This window comes from Zootoca vivipara, chromosome 7 (genome assembly GCF_963506605.1).
Source record: "Zootoca vivipara chromosome 7, rZooViv1.1, whole genome shotgun sequence".
NCBI classification, from domain to species: domain Eukaryota; kingdom Metazoa; phylum Chordata; class Lepidosauria; order Squamata; family Lacertidae; genus Zootoca; species Zootoca vivipara.
In genome coordinates, this window is record NC_083282.1 from 61,468,520 (window position 1) to 61,487,651 (window position 19,132).

Sequence of the window (19,132 nt, forward strand, 5' to 3'; positions counted from 1 at the left end):
AAAAATTCACACTGAAATGCTGAGAAATTTTCATAAGGATTCCCCCCCCCCAAAAAAAATGCAGACTCCTGCACCAATGAAAAGAACTGGTCAAGAAGAACTGGTCAAGACTGGAAAAAATGAGAAGCTAAAAGAACCCAAAATTTATTCTTCCATCTTTAGTGCTGATGGCTTGATGATTAAGCAGGCTTCACATAGGTGCTGGTCACTAAGGTTGTAGTAGTGTAAACACTTACTTGGGAGTAACCCCAGTTGTAGTAATGTCAGTGTTGGGAGGGTGGCTCTGCATCTCCCCCCAACCACACCAGCCGCTACAAACTAACCTCCATTGAAAATCGGTGACGGTTACTTCTTTTCAGAGATACATAAGATTACACTGTTCAGTGCTTTACTACAAGGTTGTGTACATTTCCTGCCAGATTTTATCCTGTGACTAAACTAGTTGTGACCCTAGATACAATCAATCAATCAATCAATCAATCTCCTTTACTGGCATAGAAAATGTGCATTGTATACATGCATCAGGACACAACACATAGTACTGGTAGGAGATACTATAGGATAAAACTGTCCAGACATTGTGAGGTATAAAAATGGCTCTTAGGACCTATGGTGACATGATTTTATGGCGTCACTCAAAAATCTTGCCACATTCTCCACGTCATGTCTACAGTTGTTCAGCAGATAATATACCCTGAAAGAGTCAGTGCGATAAATCCCCTCCTTTAATAAGGGGGCCAAATACTTATATATTTTTGCATAAAACAGGCAATAAAATTAAAATAAAATGTGTCTGATGGATTCGAACTGTTTTGTGCCATAAAGGCAGTATCTTTCAGAGTATGGGATTTTCAAAAATCTACCTTGCAAAACTGCAGATGGTAAGATGTTAAATCTTGTGAGGGAAAGAGTCTTGCATAGCTGGGGATCGTAAAGCTATTGTAAAAATGGACTGTCCTGGCCAAAGGAAGGTGGAATTCCCAACCACAATGGGGTACAGGTTTTACTGGCTGTGCTGCTAAGGGTTTAGAATTCTTAAGCTGCAGGTCATGTGGCCAGTATGACTAAGCTGCTTCTGATGAACCAGAGCAGCGCACGGAAACGCCGGAGTGGTACCTATTTATCTACTTGCACTTTGATGTGCTTTCGAACTGCTAGGTGGGCAGGAGCAGGGACCGAACAATGGGAGTTCACCCCATTGCAGGGATTCGAACCGCAGACCTTCTTATCAGCAAGCCCTAGGCTTTGTGGTTTAGACCACAGCACCACCCGTGTCCCTCTCCTAGGTGATACTAAGCCTAAATAGAAATGTCTCAGGCTGGATTCAACTGCCAGTAGCTGGGCACTTCTCTGCACTCAGAGGTATACGATGCAGTTTTGTAAAAGGGCTATTGAAGACATTCAGGGAGGAGGAGTCAACAGCTCACTGATAGCTCAGTGGAGAGTCCATCCACTAGAGATGCCTGACTTATGAGCTTTCCAGGAATGTCTTGCTGAGTCAAGCAGGTCTTAGTCTGGCCCAGCAATGGATGCTCTTACATTCTGACTACAGGGATTTGTCAAAGGAATTCAACAGACCTAAGAAAAGAAGACCACAAGTTTGGGATACAAGAAGGAAAGTTTTATTAAACTGTGTCACTCAGGTAATTGCTTATATGATGCATATTAAACATTTGCTTCCCTGCAACCCATTCACTGCATACCTCCTCCATCTGTGACCTGGCTGGCCACATTCAGGGTTTTGAATCAGTCGACCACATTAATGTCCTGAAAGGTTACGCTGTCTTGAAATTTGTTATTGGAGAAGTTGACAAGCAGATACCTGGTACCACTTTTTCTGGGAAAGATCTTAAACTGGATTCGATAGCTGTCTTGGGGATTCAGTGGTGGTACACTGTGGATAAGGAGCAAAGGAGATAGGTCAGTCTGGGCCTGGGAAGATTGCCAGCACAGTGCATGCCTTAGGATGGTCTGTTAAGGGGAATCAGAGACTGGTCCGTTAAGGCTGGCCAGTGGGGAGCATTTTGCATGTGTTGAAAAGCTCCTATGGAGACTGTTTGATAGATAGGTAGAGCATCATTTTATTAACTCAATCAATCACAGGTATCACAAGCTGGGCAAAATGAATGCTGTTCTATATGCCTGTTTACATACTGGTTGCTGCAGCTCTCCACACTGGAGTGCAGACTTTGCTTGCTCTGCAAGTGCAGGTGGATAATTGGAAAACAAAACAAAACAACAACAACAACAACAAAAGGAAAGCAAAACAACAAGGCCACAAAGGGGAGAAGAATGTCTTGTTTGAGATGTTGCCCCTCCATTCTCTATCTGTGACCCAGTCAGAAGGAAAGTTGGTACCCTGTGCAGAGCCACCACACCTGCCCAGATGCCCCAAATACTTACTTTTTCTTGAAGGTTTTTTCCAGTAAGCCACTACCCTCCACCTTCAGCACACCATCCTTCAGCTCCTCATCAAAACAGTTGTCAATGGTCACTGCCACCTTCACTTCCTTGCCCACTTTTGCCTCTCCCAGCACCTGCTCAGAAAAAAGTTGAACAGAGTTACTGGCAACCCCTCCAAAGGCTATAGCCTGACCCAGGTTCAAAATGATAGGCCCATAGTGGCACAGCTCCCCCTCCTCCTTCCCCTTGGAACCACCTCCTCTCGCTGGTTCCTCTGTCTGCCTGCACTCAGAGTTGCAGGTAGCAAAGTGCAGTGATTCTTGGGGTGTTTTTATGTATGACATTTGAGCCTGCCTTAACCCTAGGCAGACACAAGGGAATCAGCTCATAATGGCTGAGGGTTTACCTTTATTGTGACGCTGGGTTTCTCGAGGATTATGACTCTGCTCACATTTCCCCCCTCTTTTTTTGACCATGAAGCTGTGACTTGAATCAGGTTGTCTATAAGCAGGTACTGCTTGTACATAGCATATGGAATATTGATAGGAATTTCTTTTTCTGGGGGAAAAAAATATCACTATGAGGTGTGGTTGCACAAGCCTGGCAGATGGTTGTTCCTTATTTAAGAGAACCCTCCCTATGTTGCTCTGATGGAGGACCAGAATGTTCCCAAGGCAGGGCTCCCCCTTTGGGGCCCACTTTGTTGTAATTCTGTCCTAGCTGGAAGGGGGATGGTATGGGATAGGAGAATCATAAAAACTTTGCATCCCTCCCTCAAATGCCAATGGCTGAAAAAGCAAGGCCCTTCTCCATCATTTCCTGTTTCTTGCTTGGAAGCAAGTGGAAAGGAGGCAGGCATGCACTGATGTCATCACATAGGCAATTCCCTGTATTCCCAGGATGTGAGAAAGCAGGAACTGCCCATCACTGCACACTGGTGAGGCATGAGGCAGCCACTTTGCTGGTCAAAGGCTGACTGGAAGACCACCTGGGATGGAACAACCCAAGGGAAGAAAAGAAGCCATCATTGCCAAATAGTGTTTGGTTCAACAGCACTTGGGGGATGGTAAACTTATTTCCTGTAGATTAGGGATGTCCAACAGGTCGATCGCGATCTACTAGATGATTGCGGGGGGTCCGTGGTAGTAGGAGTAGACTGCAGTCTCTTGGAAGTTGGACATGCCTGCTGTAGATTCTTTTCATGTTTGGTGTACTCAGAATAGATCTACTGAAATTAATGGGTGTGACTTACTTAAATCCATTATTTCAATGTGGAACTTACTTTGATATAACTCTGTGATTTGATTTTCCAGAGGCATGTAACATGCAATGTATCCATGTCTATTATCTCCTGCTAGGCTGCAACAGGTAATTTGGAGTCTTCTGTCCCCCTCACATCAGTTAACTAAATTCTTACAAGGATGGACCATTTAGGATTCACTTCACCAGGTTTTATCAATTATGTGTGTTCAACTTCAGGAGTGCCCTCATCTGGTTGAGGTGCCAAACAATCCTCCTTCCTTGCCCACATTCTCTGGCTCATACCTGGTTATAAAGAAACCCAAGAAAAAACTTACCTTCTTTGGGGCCAAGGGTCACCAAGATGGAGGCTTTCCAGATCTCATGAATGGGTTTTCCAGTGTTGTGAATTGACCAAGCGGCCATATTGGGTGTTAGGTACTCAGTTGTAGAACCAAGGTTTGTCAGCCTCAAGACCAAGTGGACATCCTTGCCAATCTCCAGGGGGCTCTTCACTTTGATTTTCCCAAAGACACTGGGCTTTGCAGCTTCTCTTAGGCTTCTGGCAGGCTCAGAGTGGCTTGTTTTCAGATTGAGTTTGGCACGAGCCTTTGCAAATATTTCCCTTTCCTTGACAGAGCCTGAAAAATAAAGAATAGGATGGCAAAATTTGACAGGGCCCTCTGACTCCAATGATGCATGTTCATTAGCAGCCCCTGGGATCAAGAGTGTGTTGCATGAAGCTCACCAGCCTTCTCTCTCTGGCTTTCCCTAGGCCAGAGACCACTCTAACTACTCAAATGTCACAGCAGTGCAAGTTCTAACACAGAGCATGGTTGGTGTATGTAGGGTTCACTGGCAAGTTGACTACTGACCTAGGTCTAGCTTGGATGTTGCACATAGATTCAGATACAATTGGCTGTGCCTGGAGTACAGATTTAGAGGGAAGATGCCATCCATTTTGTCTTCACTGCCCCAGCCAAACACTTACTTGGACAAAAAACAAGGTGCCTGAAAATGCATTTGAACTGCCTCTGGGTCTGTGTGTTTCGGTTTCCTTATGCCTAGCATCTGTGCCTGCTCTGACAATATATGTAGACCATTCTTAACTGCAGGCAGAAGTGTGGTGAGTCTCATATTGTCCAACATCCCGGAAAAAGTGTGGTTGCTGCCACTATGGGTTAAGTGGCCATTGACTGTAAAAGGGTGATATTCAGCTAAATACTTGTGCTAAGACAAATGTTAGTTTTAACACAATGGGGTCTACTCTGCGTAGGGGCTGGTAAACAGATTTAGAGGGCAGGGGAGGGGGGATCATAGCTGCCAAGTTATCCCTTTTTTTAAGGGAAATTCCCTTATGCTGAATAGGCTTCCTCGCGAGAAAAGGGAAAACTTGGCAGCTATGGGGGGATTTTACTCTCATAAAGAGAAATCCTTGCACTGATGAAATGATCTGCTTATTCCTAAATTGAATACAAGCCAGTGTTATAGCAGAGACCCAATCACCTCCAAACATTTCCACTTATTTATAGGGGAAGCTCTTTTGCATCACCTTCTTTGTATTTATAATTATCAGTGACATCCAGGCGATCATTGCTGCCCACAGCCTTTGTGCTTATGTTTTGCCCAATGGACGTGGTGTCCAATGAGCCCTCAATGTCAGCATTGACCTCTGAAAAGACGAATGCAGTGTCATACGGCAGGTCCACGTCTCCCTCCTTGATGGCCTTCACTGAAGCTGGACCACACTCGGATTTCTCTGGAGAGTTAAGGAAAAGGGGAAAGGTCTGCATCTGCAGTGTGTGCAAAAATGATCAGACAGAACTACTGTATATCCTGGGGACAAAATAGATTGTTTTAAATAAGACAAGTATGACATTACATGCCACATGGTGAACCCATGGGATTTGTGGTGAGGACTGCTAGCTTAAATTGCTCAGAAAAGGACTACACAGAATCATGGAGAGTGAGTCTGTCAGTGGTTATAGGCAATGACAGCTCAATGAAGCCTCCACATTTGGGGGAAGTATATCTCTAAACAACAGCTTTCCCCATTCATTTTATTTTTCAGCAACTGGTGCTGAGGGCTCATACTGCCTCTGAATATGGAGGGAGCATGACAGAATCTGGACATTTCCATCATACAGCAATAGCATGGCAAGAGGCTGAACAGAGCAAGACACAACCAACTCCCCCAGCAGTCAACTCGTGTACCTGTAGTACTTCGACATTGTGGAGTTGCATCCAGAACTTGCCACCCATTGTACATGCAGCCAAGGTCAGGTCGAGCAAACCAGCATTCATTCCACACATGGAAGTTCCTGCAGCCAAGAATAAAGAAATCTGATGTGCAGGTTTGCAACGATGCCCCAAATCTTAGGGTCAGCTGCTTTCAGAGGAGAGTGGAGCTGATTTCCATGAGCACCTGGGAGCCCTGCTTGTTTTTGTTGTAGTTAGCAGGCCATGCTGTGTTCGACTCAACTGACTCATGGTGACAAGGTTTTCTGGGGGTGAATGAATGTTGAGAGCATAGGAGGAAAACAAAGAAGGAGCCTTGCAGTTGAATTAGATCAAGGTGAGTCTACCTAATCTAACATTCTGCTTCCAACAGCAGCCATGGTGGGAGCTGTTCATTTTATATATATCATGCTCAAAGTGTTTTGCATCAGAAAGAGGAAAACAGCATCAGTGTGACACAAATGGTTCACATCAGTGGGGCACAAATGGCTTTGGGAAGCTCACACCTCAGCATCCTGGAGCTGCCTGTGACTGAGCAAGCACTGTCTGGTGCTGCTGGAACAGAATGGTACAGTGGGTCACTACCACTGTATCTGAATAATGCAGAGCATGGAGGGTGAGCTGTCCAGAGAGATGAGGCATACCCATCTCCTTCTGACTATTTTTTTTTCAAAAAAGAAAACTGGCACTTATGAGATTAAGCAGAAAAAGGCTCTATTTCACAACAAGAATGTCTCAGGAGTTGGAGAACCTCAAAGAATTAGCAAATTATATAGGTTTTTCAATAAGATAGCAAATTTACAGCTAACACCTAAGGTGTTATAACTTAGACTTCGATAACTTGTGGGCATTAGAACAGGCTGATTCTTTCGGTCCTGTTGTGTTTCAGGTCCTCCACCTTTAGAAATTTCACTCCTGAGGCTCCTGTAGTAGTCTCTGTATATCAGACTTTCTAAATGGTTTGGGATTCTTCTTCTCTTCCTAGAATATACATCCCCACCCTACTGAATTGGGACTTAAGTAGAGTGTTCCCTCACAGCTTCCCAGTTCTCTTATGTCAGTATACCCTTAAAAGACAATAACCACTGTCTTTCAATCTAACCTCCCCACCCCCACCTCCAGCTCAGAGACTGCCTTCTCTGGCTGTAAATATTCCCTTGGGGTGGATTTTACACAGCTCAGAGGCCATACTCTTATACAGCTGGACATCAGGCACAAAACCTCTTCTTTCCCCCCCTCTCAAAGTGCTGTTTTCTCCCTCCTTTTAGCTCGCTGTAACTGGGCCTTCTATCACAGAAAGTAAGGAATTATTAGTCACTGCAAGGAGATGTTTTGTGTGTCTGCATGTAGGGAAGGTCACAAATACTGCCAAGTGTGGTAGAGAAGGACAAAGATGTCTGGTTTTGTCCCACAGCCATTGTGCCTCAGTTTCCATCTCTGGTCTTGTCTGCAGATGCTGGTGTATAGGAGCCCCAGATGTGTTGTGGTGGATGAGAAGGAGGCTGATTTACCAGGTAAGCTCTGATGGTTCCAGAATCAGATTTTCATTTTTGTCACAGCCAGAACTGAAGTTGGAGATGATGCGAGTGGGAATTCCTATGCACCGGAGGACTACAAAAAGGAGAGAGAGAGAGAGAGAGAGAGAGAGAGAGAGAGAGAGAGAGAGAGAGAGAGAGAGAGAGAGAGAGAGAACATGGAAATAATGGGACTCACCGGTATACAGCAACATTGTTCCCTACTGTGCTCTTTCGCCAGCACTTCTTTCTAAGATACCCTTTGTTGACTCCTTGGATCAAATGTCACCTTGCCAGGCAGCAGCATGGAATGAATTCCCTGGCTCACTGGCCCCTGTGGCCCATGGCAGCCCAAGGTTCAGCGCCCCCTCTGAGTCCTACTAAGGAGGAAGAACCATATGCCAAAGTACTCTCTAGAGGTTCCCAGAAATTCTGGGCCAACAGGGTCAACTATAAAACCTTCCACTTCCCACCTGTCTGTTTCTAGTGCATAAGAACATAAGAAGAGACTGCCAGATCAGGCCAGTGGCCCATCTAGTATAGCATCCTGTTCTCACAGTGGTTGACCAGATGCCTGTGGGAAACCCACAAGATGGTGCTGACCACAAGAACTCTCCCCCCACCTGCAGTTTCCAGCAACTGGTATTTAAAACCATTACTGCCTTTATCCATGGAGGCAGAGCATTCATGATCCATGGAGGCACAGCATAATACCCATCATGGCTAATAGCTCATCCATCTGCCCAGCACATCCTGCTGCCCAGTTCCTTGCCTTGTGTGCTAATTCTGCTCATCGGCTGGACTTTTCACTTACTGCTTCAGCAACCTGGCAAGAGATCAGCTGCTTATGCTGCTGGACAGCTCCTTAGCCTTGCTACCGTGTTTCCCCTTTTTTAAGACACCGTCTTATAACTTTTCTCTCTCAAAAAAACACAGGGTGTCTTATTTTTGGTGGGGTGTCTTATTTTTTTATTACCAGTATGGTTTTTATTATGGTATGTTTTATTATTGAGGAACCAGGCACTCCAGTTGACCAAGTATTTTGAGCACATCTGTCTGTATGATTTCTCAGTTGTCTTTAGGTAGACAATTGAGTTTTGTGCTGGATCCTGTGCAATGATCAGCCCAGCAAACCATTCTAAAGGGAAGCCAGTTGCAGAGTTTCCAAAACTTCTCATGGCAAAGAAATGAAGCAGAATTTAGGAGATAATTTTGTACTCATGTATAAAAACACAGTATCATTTACCATACTTCAAAATGGATGTCACAAGCATCTATCTTGTACTTGGGACTAGGAACGGAAATAAAATTATCTCATAAATGGTGGTCCTGGGGATTAATCAAGAAGAAAAAGGAGGAAAAATGGTAACCCTACTTGTACCTTGCAAAAGTACAACTCAAAACATATTGTTAGACTACAGTGCAACAGCAGGATTGCCAACTTATTTTTACTGGCTCTGCTCATGTGAGTGTAAGAGCAACCTGCTGTGCAAAAAATAAACTTCCTTTAACTAGTCCCCATTTTCAAGCCCTTTGCTGCTTAGTGCAAAGCAGAAGAGGGCAAAGCAAACCAGCAAGCAGGTGCAATTGACGCTGCTCTGCCCGACTTCATTCTGCATCCCTCCACGCTGCCCACGATTCTTCTGCCCTGGGGTCAACTCACAAACCCCCAGCTTCTCTTCTGCCTGGAGAGAGGGCTTCATCCAGGAGTCTTTTCCAACGCTCCAAGCTGCAGCCGCCAGTTCCGGGCGGGGGGAGGCAGGCAGACTTCCTTGGCAGGGCCAGGCGGAGGCCGCTGGCTCAGGCGTTCCGCCCGGACCGACAGGGCGCTCCAAGTGCTTGGCGCTGTGGAGCACTTGGCGCGCTCCACGCTGCATCCGCCAGTTCTGGGCGGCGGGGAGGCAGGCCTCCTTGGCCGGGCCAGGGGGAGGCCGCTGGCTTAGGCACTCCACCCGGCCCGGCAGGGCGCTTGGCGCGCTCAGCGCTGCAGCCACCAGTTCCCAGACACAAATGCCAGAGGGAAACAGAGCTTCCCTGTTCCTCCGCGCTGCTGCTGCTGTGGCCGCTGTCTCCTCCTTCCGCTTTGGCAGCCCTCGCTGCAGCTTCCCGCTTTGGCGCGCACTGGCCTCATCAGCAGCCACGCGCGCACGCTGCCGCCCTTCCACACGTTTTCCCGGGCTCAGCCTCGGCAATGGAATTCCCCCCTCTTCGCCCAGCAAACTGCCGCAGCAGCAGCAGCTGTTCCCGTTAACGGGCTGCTCCAAGCTGCTGTCCCCTATTCCGGCCACAAGCAACAAGCCTCTCTCTCTCTTTCCTCCTGCTGCTCGTGCTCCGTGCGGCACTGCTGCGCACTTTATCGGCGCTGCAGCAGCCGCCGCCGCTTACAGGCGCCGACCTGACCCGGCAGGCTTCCTCCTCCTGTCGCGGCCGGCGTGCTGGGTCCCGCTAGCTGGCTGGGGCGCGCGGAAGTATGGCTTATTTTCGGGGTATGTCTAATAGTTCTCAAATGCTTAAAAACCCTGCCATGGCTTACTTTATGACTACGTATTAAAAAGGGGGAAACACGGTAGGAACCTGGGAAGTCTATGCAACAACACAGTTGGCTGGAACATGACAATGGCTGCACTGGGCCTCTTAAGCTGTGACAGATGCATCTTCCCTCCTGCAGATCAAGGACAGCTGGGAGTGTGGCTTAACAGGTCAGGGCCGGCCCACCTATGAGGTAAGGTGAGGTGACTGCCTCAGATGGCAAGATCCACAGGGGCAGCAGATCTGGCCTCTAAGGAATGCATCACCTTCTGCTGCTGCTGCTGCAGAGGCAGCAATTATTGCAGTGCACTCTTGGGAGGCCGCATACCCTCCCTTCTCAGCAGCCCATTCCCAATGATGCCTCTACAATAGCCTCTTAGTGAAGAGGAGGTGCTGCTGGTTTCCTCCCACTGCCCTCTGGTGTTTGGTGGGCTCTGGACCAGAATAGGTCTCTCCTCCCAACAACAGCCTTTGATTCCAACTCAATCATTGGATAATGTTAATTTCCCCTGCTTTTCCCAATGTGCATCTTCACTCATCCCTTCTTCCCTGGCAACAGCAGTTGGAGGAGGGGGAAGGCACCATTTTGTTGTTCACCTCAGGTGCCAGAATATATTGGGCCAGCCCTGGGTAGTCTTCCCAAATGCTACACTTCTACCAGGTTCAAAAGTGATGTAACAAGATAGTAGATCTGTGTCATATTAGTAGCTGCGATGTAACTATCTTGCTACATCACTTTTGAATCTGTACTACTGATGAAGCCCAAGACGGCGAAACAAGGTTTATATTCCAGAAATCCTTGTCTTCGGAATAGGATTCTGTGGAACTGGAACTACTTGTTATTGCTGGGACTTTATGAACTGACACAGGTGGAACAGACACGTACCAATGTCTAGACCTGATCCATGAACTGATTAGAGTATGAACTGATCCACTGGGTCTTCTGCTTGTTCCACTGAATTTTATGACTAATTTCTGTTGAAATTTATTTGATACAGTGAATAGTATACTTTATTTTGCAAGAGTACACTTCTACCAGCAGCATAGGGGCTTCCTCTTCCTCTTCCATCCACTCCCTCAGGTTTCTTCCCTGGACTGGCTCTCTGGGTCAGTCCAGGGAACAATTAGGGGAGACTGTGATTCTTTTATTCCCTTGGTACTTTGACCATGCTGTGCAGGGTGTGCATTTTAAAATAAGTTTTATGATTCCCTTTGCATTTATCCAGCCACCCATGCTTTCCAGTGATGCACATTGACCTCCTTTAGTTGGGCTGTTAACCAGCTGCTGCAATACTTGCAAAAATCTCACACTGCCTTCCACTAAAGTGCAATGTAGTTCCTGGTGCTTGAGCACATTCCTCATCCCAGCACCATGTCTGGAAGGGCAATGTCACAGAAGGTTTCAAGCAGACATACCCGTAGTCAGAACTCCTGCAAAGACCCAGCATTGCCCATACCGGACAGGTTCAAATCCAGAGCTCTCCCATTGCCTCAATATCTCCACACTTCCTGACCAGCTGCATGGGTCTTTCCCATCACTGCAAGCCCCCCACCATCCATACAACACTCCTCTGTCTCCATCATCGAAGTTGATCTGGAAAAAAAGTCAAAATATTTGCCCATTTATTGTGCAATCAACACAATGCTGGTCTTCATATGCTGTGCAGAATCCAGTCTCTGTTTAGGGATGCCACATATTACCAGCATTTTGCCACCACCAAATAAATGTGCGCCTGCCATGAAGGAAGGTGGGAGTCACTCTTGTGGCTCTACAGAAGCCTTTGCCAACCTGGTGCCCTCCAGCTGTTTTGGAATACAGCTCCCATAAATCCTAATGAGCAGCTAGAGGTAATGAAAGTTGTAATCCAAAGCAGCTGGAAACCACCATGTTAGCAAAGGCTGCTCCACAGAAACACTTGCCTACTGTATTTGTGTTAAGAGTGAAAATAGCAAGTCTTTCCTTACCATAGCACTGAGCACTTGACCAATATGTATGGGGTCACTTAGACGGCTCACACTAGCAGTTGAGTCCTTGTAGTATTTTAAGCCCATGTCCAGCATGGAAAGGCAGATATCCAGAATGCCATCTTCAAACTGTCCACAGAAGAAAATATTGGACAAGTTAGTGAAATGCACCACCACCATCAAATTATTAGCACCGAGAGAGCTTTCTAAGAATACTGGAATGCCAGGAATTCCAGTGTTCCCAAGTGATGGGTGGCACCTGCAAATACTGATTCCAAACTTCCTTCCTTCCTTGTGGCATATTCTCAGAGAAATCTCAAGCTTTTCCAGAGAATTATCCAAAGTTTGTTAAGATCCAGCCCAGGGAACATCTTCACCATCTGCAGCCCTTTCATCTGCCAGTTTCCCAAGTTTTGGTTCTATAAAATGATTTTCAGATGCCCAATGCCCCATTGGAGGCTAGGGCCATAGCTGTCCTCAAGGTGGCAATCTGGGTGGGGGGATACCCATTTTATGTAAACCGTAGAACCATCCTGAGGATGTACTTCCATCAGGTGAGCTGGTCATTCAGGCCATTCCCAATGTTTATGCCAAAACCTGTACATCAGTAATAAATAATGCTGTGGTCTCATTTGATCCCAAAAGTGTGTGTTTAGACTGGTTATTCCTCTCTGGTTGGGGTGGTAGGGGCTGTGGTGCCTGACCATGCAATATATGCACCTTTACACACATGTTCCCCAATGTATGCCTTTTGGTATAGATCTTTTTTTAGTTAGAGAATTGCATCACAAAATTCAGAGATATGCCAGTTACAAAGGTTAGTTGCATTTTGGTTTGGTAAGTACAAATTAAGTCGGTTTGCATTAAACTCATTTCCTCTCCATTGTTTGGTGGAACTCATCTCAAAAAGGTTTGGGGATTTCTCAGTGGGTCAGTTTGTTTGCAAATCCCTCCAGCCTCCTAATCATTGCTCAAACTCTTCTCCATCCCTAGTTTGAAATCCCTCCACTTTATATTTACCTGGCCATAATCCCATGGCAGTAAACATCCTCCATTGTTTTTAAAGGTTTTAAAGATGATACCAAATTCTGAGAGGACATATTCTTTGCGCTCTGCCTCATTAGCCATGAACACATCATCCTCTGAAAGATGAATGACAAACAGGTTCTGTGATAGCCCTTCTCTTTGTCCAGGTAGACCAGTGCAGCATCATGCCAGTGCTCTCCTATCTCTAACCTTTCTTCACATACAACACAGTGATTATGTCTACCACCAGTCATGCAGAAGCCTACAGGTGGACCTGGAGGAGATCAGGTTTTGAACTGCTAGGCTAGCACTGACTTAGGGAACATGTTTTGTACCTGGCATCCAAGGGTTAAACAGCAACACAAAAGTGCCAAGGCTGGAGGAGTGTATGCTTCTGCTGGAGTCTGTCTTGATGCTGATCTGGTAGCGTCCAATGGCAGCATCCACTGGGCTCAAAATAGAGACACTCAGGGAGCCATAACCAGCAGAGGTCTGTACTGCACTCCAAGATCTTCTGCTTGGTGTGCTAGTGATGCCAAATGCCACTCGTGTCTCTGCCTGCAGTGTCTCTGATCCTGGAAAGAAAGAGCAAGAGGAGGAAGAGGTGGCTTCTCTGTATGTTGACTTCATATTTTGAGAAGTCCACACACCATCAAGATGGATTGGTGCATCAAGATAGATGCCCTCTTTGCAAGGAGATCAGAGGACTTACCTAGTCATGCTACACATTTCTGTGGATTTGTGCAGCACATAGCCTACTGTGGGTTTTGTGGGGAAGGCTGGAGGAAGACTATATGAGTGAAGCTTGGTTAGTTCCACTCTACAGAAGAGGCACTGTTTTCCCTTTTGAGGGGACAGGGGAAGATAAAAGTGTTCACCTGTTTCCACAGTAAATATTAGTTTGTCTGCAGCTGGCAATGCTTCTTTGGATGTCAGAGAGATCAAAAAGGCTTGTCCTCGTCGCACAACCAGTTCCTTGCCGGGATATTCATCAGTATGGTGCTTGATGGTGTTCTCTTTCAGTTTCCAATCAGTGTTTACCAACCCTGCAAGAAAACCTGGAGGAAAATGGAGCCACTAACACCAAGCTATGAATGGGACTACAGTAAGTGCAGTTCCTCTATAGCAGCCCTCCCCAGGACCATCCTGTTTCGTTTAGGTGCCAATAGAGCTATTAACATTCATTGTTATGTTTCTTATATGTCTCCTAGCTCTCCTCTCTCCATTGCATGATGACAAAAAGAAACTGGGACTTTTTCAGCCGGAATAGAGGAGAGCTAGGAGACAGATAAGGAAAGAGTTCATGTTTTTATTTAAAAGGCGGATGTTACTGGATATTTTGTTAATGCTTCTTTTTATATTAAGCAAGTATCATTCTTAAAAAGTCATGAATGCAAACCATACTTTGACTTGGAAATGTCCTTGCATGACATGGCAAGCCCATTGACTTATATGGTCTTCTAATCTGGACATAGTATGACATGCCCAAATGAACATGGAAACATACTTCCATGCTTAATCAAGTTAGAATAAGGCACACAAGCACTCCAGCTACAATCAGATTTGATGGAAAACTTTGTCTGTCCTGGTCAGCATGGTCAATGATCAATGATCAAGGAGATGGCTGCACCAAGGGGTTTTTATGAACCATTTTGTGGAAGGAATCAAGTTTGCCAAAGGGAATTGTGAAAAAAACTCACATCAATCAGTGATTCTGAATCCCATCCCTACTGCTTAGCAGCAATGCAGCTGTACACATGTTGTCCCAGCAGAGCAGCCTACAGAGCTGTTAGTACCAGTAATTGGGGGCTGCGTGAGAGAGGGCTTGTGCAGTCTGCCTTCCCTCTTGCCTCAAGCTCCCTATGCACACATGAGGAACTTGTGCAAGCTGGTGCTACATTAACCTCAAGCTCCCTATGCACACATGAGGAACTTGTGCAAACTGGTGCTACATTAGCAAGATGTTACCCTTCTTACTCTGAATTTATTCATGCAGAATAGCCACAATTCTGATCACTTCTGCACCTATAGATGCATGCATTCACTCAAATGAGATGAGTTAGAGCTTTAAAATGCTATGTATAAAGTGATATTGGGGGTTCCCTCTGTTGTCCAATAGGCTCTCTGGGATATTTTCTTTTCAACTGGTGGAACTTAACTTGGCTGTAGAGATCTCTAGAGCCTCCATTTCTGGAAAGAAGCCTGTAAGAGAACCCAGACCTCCTATTTTCTGGGTTTTCCATTGACCCCTCTAAGTCTTCACACACACACCTACCTCAAGCCCTGCTTCCTTAAATTGTCAAGCCAGAAGTTTGCTGACGGCTCATACTCACCAGCCATTATCTCTTGCTCTTTGCGTTCTGATATCCTCTGGAGTCCTTGCTGTCGTAGGATGAAGTTCTAAAGGGGTTTGGAAGCATCATATATACTGCAAAAAGGAGGGTTCTCTTTCTGTACAAGCCAGGGACAGTCCAATAAAAATTGTGGGAACCATTCCAGGAGGCAGATGACAATATCAGAATGACACGAGACATCTAAAATCCATATCTGCACCTCTTTAGCAAACAGATTACCTGGCCAGTTCTAATGAATCACCCAGTTGTAAGCAAAACAAGTACTGTAAATGAGCCAGAGCAAAATGAGGAAGGGGAGGAGGGGGAAACAGCAATATTTAGAAGTATTAAGGAAAGCTGGGATGATGACAAACTTCTCCTATAAGAAACCCCACTTTTTTGTCCCATTTATTAATTATTATTTCTTCTTTTTACTCAGAGTTCTGGGTGCAGTCTTCCTGACTTCCTGAGGGAGAAGTCCCATTTAATTAGTTCCTCTTGTTACCAGAGTGATTCATGACCATGTCAAGGTCACAATAACTTGGTCAGAATATCCGTGCAGAAATCCACTGAGTTCCTACATGATCTTCCAACACCTACACCCTCTAGTACTGTGAAAATATACCCTAAGTCCTGATTGGCAGAAAGAAAACCTACTCTTCTGGAGCTAGGCCTTTTTATACAAAAGCTGGTCTCTGGTCTCCATTCAGATGATCAGCCATGAACTGCAGCAGCCATGTGTACCTGAATGATGCCTGGTGGTGGGATTCATGATTCTAATGGCTGGTATCAGGGTGAGACCAGCAACCTACATTATTTTGTTCCGTACCTGAATTCCCAAAGGTGCCTTTATACTGTTGGCAATTCTGAGCTGTCATTTATATTGCTAAAGGGTGCTTCATCTTATTCTCATGTTTATAACATCCATAATGAATAGTTACACTTCCATAATGTAAGTGTGGCATTTATCCCTTGTGTGTCTTCTTGGAGTAAGCTTGGCTCTGAATCTGGTACCTGGCTTCATGGTCATAATGTGCAGAGTAATTTTGGGGCTTTCAGCTCTAAAGGCAGTGAGTAGACTATTTGGTTCTTGTCCTTGCAAATCCTAAGGGTGTCCACATGTAAGCTAAGTTTCCCATGGCTCAGGATTGGGGGACTGCAGGAGTGGCGGCAGTACTATCAGGCAGAGTTGGTTTTTCCTGGTCTTTGTCTCACACTGACAGGTAGGGCTAACCAAACTTATTTCTGTTTGGGCAGCAGGAAGATGGGAAAATAAAACCACAAATCAAATAAAACCTTCGCACCTCCCCCAAACTTTATAGTTTTGTTTTTCTTTCAGTGTTAATTGCCAGAGTTTTTATACCATGTGGTCAATGTCACTCTCTAAATATTTACAATATTTCTATCATGGCTGCTAATAAAAGATGCCCAATAAGGTGCTTAAAATGCAGATTCATGTTGTTCCCTATGTAAAAATTAAATAAACCAATTCCAGGCCTCTGACACAGGAGTGTGGTGGAATCTCCTTCTTTGGAGGTCTTTAAGCAGAGGCTTGACAGGCATATGTCAAGAATGCTTTGATGGTGTTTCCTGCTTGGCAGGGGGTTGGACTGGATGGCCCTTGTGGTCTCTTCCAACTCTATGATTCTATGATTCTATGGCTATATTTTGCCCCGTTATCTCTCTAATTTCTTTGAACACTTCCTCCCAGAATGTGGCCATGTCCTGATGTGAACCCATCATTGTAACCCCCTCCCACAAGTGGGTGGTGGGTAGCACTAATGTGGGCCAGATGAACTGGAGTAGGTGCCACTTCTGTAGAATTTTCAATGTCATTTCTTTCATTGAGGCTGACACCAATTTGAAGGCTAATTTGTCCCACATGGCAGTCCAATCTGCCTCTTCAATAGAAATTTGTCACATAGGCCACAGCCCATTAGTTGTACCCATGTCCACCCAGAGTAATATTTTAAATAGCATAGAAACCAGCCCAGGATCCATCCCATCTGCTGAGTCCACAAACTTTTCAAATAAAATGAGTTCGCCTAGGGCCTGTTCATTAATGTGTGGTTGATTCACCCAGTTTTTAACCTGGTACCACACCAGGCATGGGATACCCTGTTTTCCAATTGAGTCCTCCAAAAATCCTTTGGGAGAAGTTGTATTGTACATCCCTGTGGTTTGCAGAAATTTAAAGGGGAATTGTCTGCTCCCAACAATTCCTGGATGACAATTAATTGGAATTAGAGAGTAGATCCCAGGGACCAGTTTTTCCTTGTGTTTCTGCCCATCGTGCCAGACTGATTTCATAGTAGAGGTGCATTGTAAGGCTGAAATGTGGGGGAGGGGGGCATAATGAAGAATGCTTTGCTATGGGAAACTTTGACCCATTAAAACTCTCTCAACTTGTGGCAATTGCAGGTTGTTCTACTAAAGAGATCAGATGTCCAATTTGATAGCTTCAAAATAGATCTGAAAACTTGGGATCACCCACCCTACAAAGTTGCTCTGTATCTTGATGTTTTAGGAACCCTGGGGTTGTGACTTTCAGGGAAAAGTATGCTACTTTAGATTGCCAAGTATTGAGGATTTTTGTCAGATATTTGTAATGTGTGTTTGTAAAATAAATATGATAATTTTGGAAGCACTATCATTTTAGTGGTAGCTATACAACCTGAAAAAGAGAGGGGCAGTGTGGTGTAGTGGTTAAGAGCGGTAGACTCGCAATCTGGGGAACCAGGTTTGCGTCTCCACTCCTTCACATGCAGCTGCTGAGTGACCTTGGCTAGTCACACTTCTCTGAAGTCTCTCATCCCCACTCACCTCACAGAGTGTTTGTTGTGAGAGAGGAAGGGAAAGGAGAATGTTAGCCGCTTTGAGATTCCTTAGGGTAGTGATAAAGCGGGATATCAAATCCAAACACTTCTTCCACCATTTTGCTATTCCTTTGCTATTCCTTTCCAGACTGTCACATAGTTCATAGCAAACAGATTATTTAGATTCTTTGTGACTTGTATCCCATAGTATCTGAAATGTCTGTTTAGTAGGAGGATGTTTAGTTCTTTAGAAAATTTTAACTGAATAAATCAGGTAACATAATGACACAGTAGTTCAGATCTCTTGAAATTTACCCTCAAACCTATCACTTGTCTAATTTGACTTTTAATGCCCAGGTCACAGCAACCAGGTCATCCAAAAGGAATGTCATATCATCAGCATATAAACTGATGACAAGATTCATCCCTTTCACGTCAATCCTTCTGTATTCATGTTTTCCCTCTGAAGAAGAGAGAACTTCTCTTTCCCCTTTGGGTAGCTGGAAGTGAGAGTTGCTGAAAGAAGATGCAGCCAGGAAAACGAGCAAATAATCAAGCTATCCTCTCAGAGAGGGTGGTCTAAGATTCCCATACGCCTGGATTTTCTTGACAGAAATTGGGAGAATGTCTGGGAAAATCCAGACATATGACAGCCCGTGTTTGCAGTCCCATTTTTGTCATTTTGGGGCAAAAAAAAAAAACTCAACAACTTTTCTGTCCAGATTTTTACTAATAGAAATATGGCAACCCTAGGGTGGTCTAAGGAGTGAAAAACACCAGTGCATGCAAAACCAGAGTTGGAAGGGACCCGAGGGTCATCTATTCCCAAACCCTGCAATGTAGGAATCCCAACTAAAGCATCAATGACAGGTAGCCATTCAATCTTTGGCTAAAAACCAACAAGGAAGGAGAGTCCACCACATTCCAAGGGAGTCTGTTCCACTGTTGAACATCTCTTACCATCAGAAAGTTCTTTCTGATGTTTTCCTGAGTGAAAAAGAGTGGCAGCACATGTGAAGACAGTACCAGCTTGTAATAATAATAATAATAATAATAATAATAATAATAA

The 19,132-nt window shown here is 45.1% G+C and overlaps 1 protein-coding gene across 1 annotated transcript; it reads right to left on the reverse strand.

Moving 5' to 3' along the window:
* Window positions 1-1,746: 1,746 nt before the first annotated feature.
* LOC118088499 (protein-glutamine gamma-glutamyltransferase E-like) lies at window positions 1,747-15,254 on the reverse strand. Its single transcript, XM_035122217.2, has 13 exons — window positions 15,248-15,254; window positions 13,793-13,972; window positions 13,250-13,489; window positions 12,909-13,030; window positions 11,889-12,017; window positions 11,340-11,517; window positions 7,392-7,491; window positions 5,849-5,963; window positions 5,195-5,390; window positions 3,981-4,283; window positions 2,810-2,961; window positions 2,404-2,537; window positions 1,747-1,894 (listed from the first exon to the last, which is right to left on the reverse strand). The coding sequence occupies exons 1-13, from the start codon at window positions 15,252-15,254 to the stop codon at window positions 1,747-1,749; spliced, it is 2,004 nt and encodes a 667-aa protein (XP_034978108.2).
* Window positions 15,255-19,132: the final 3,878 nt, after the last annotated feature.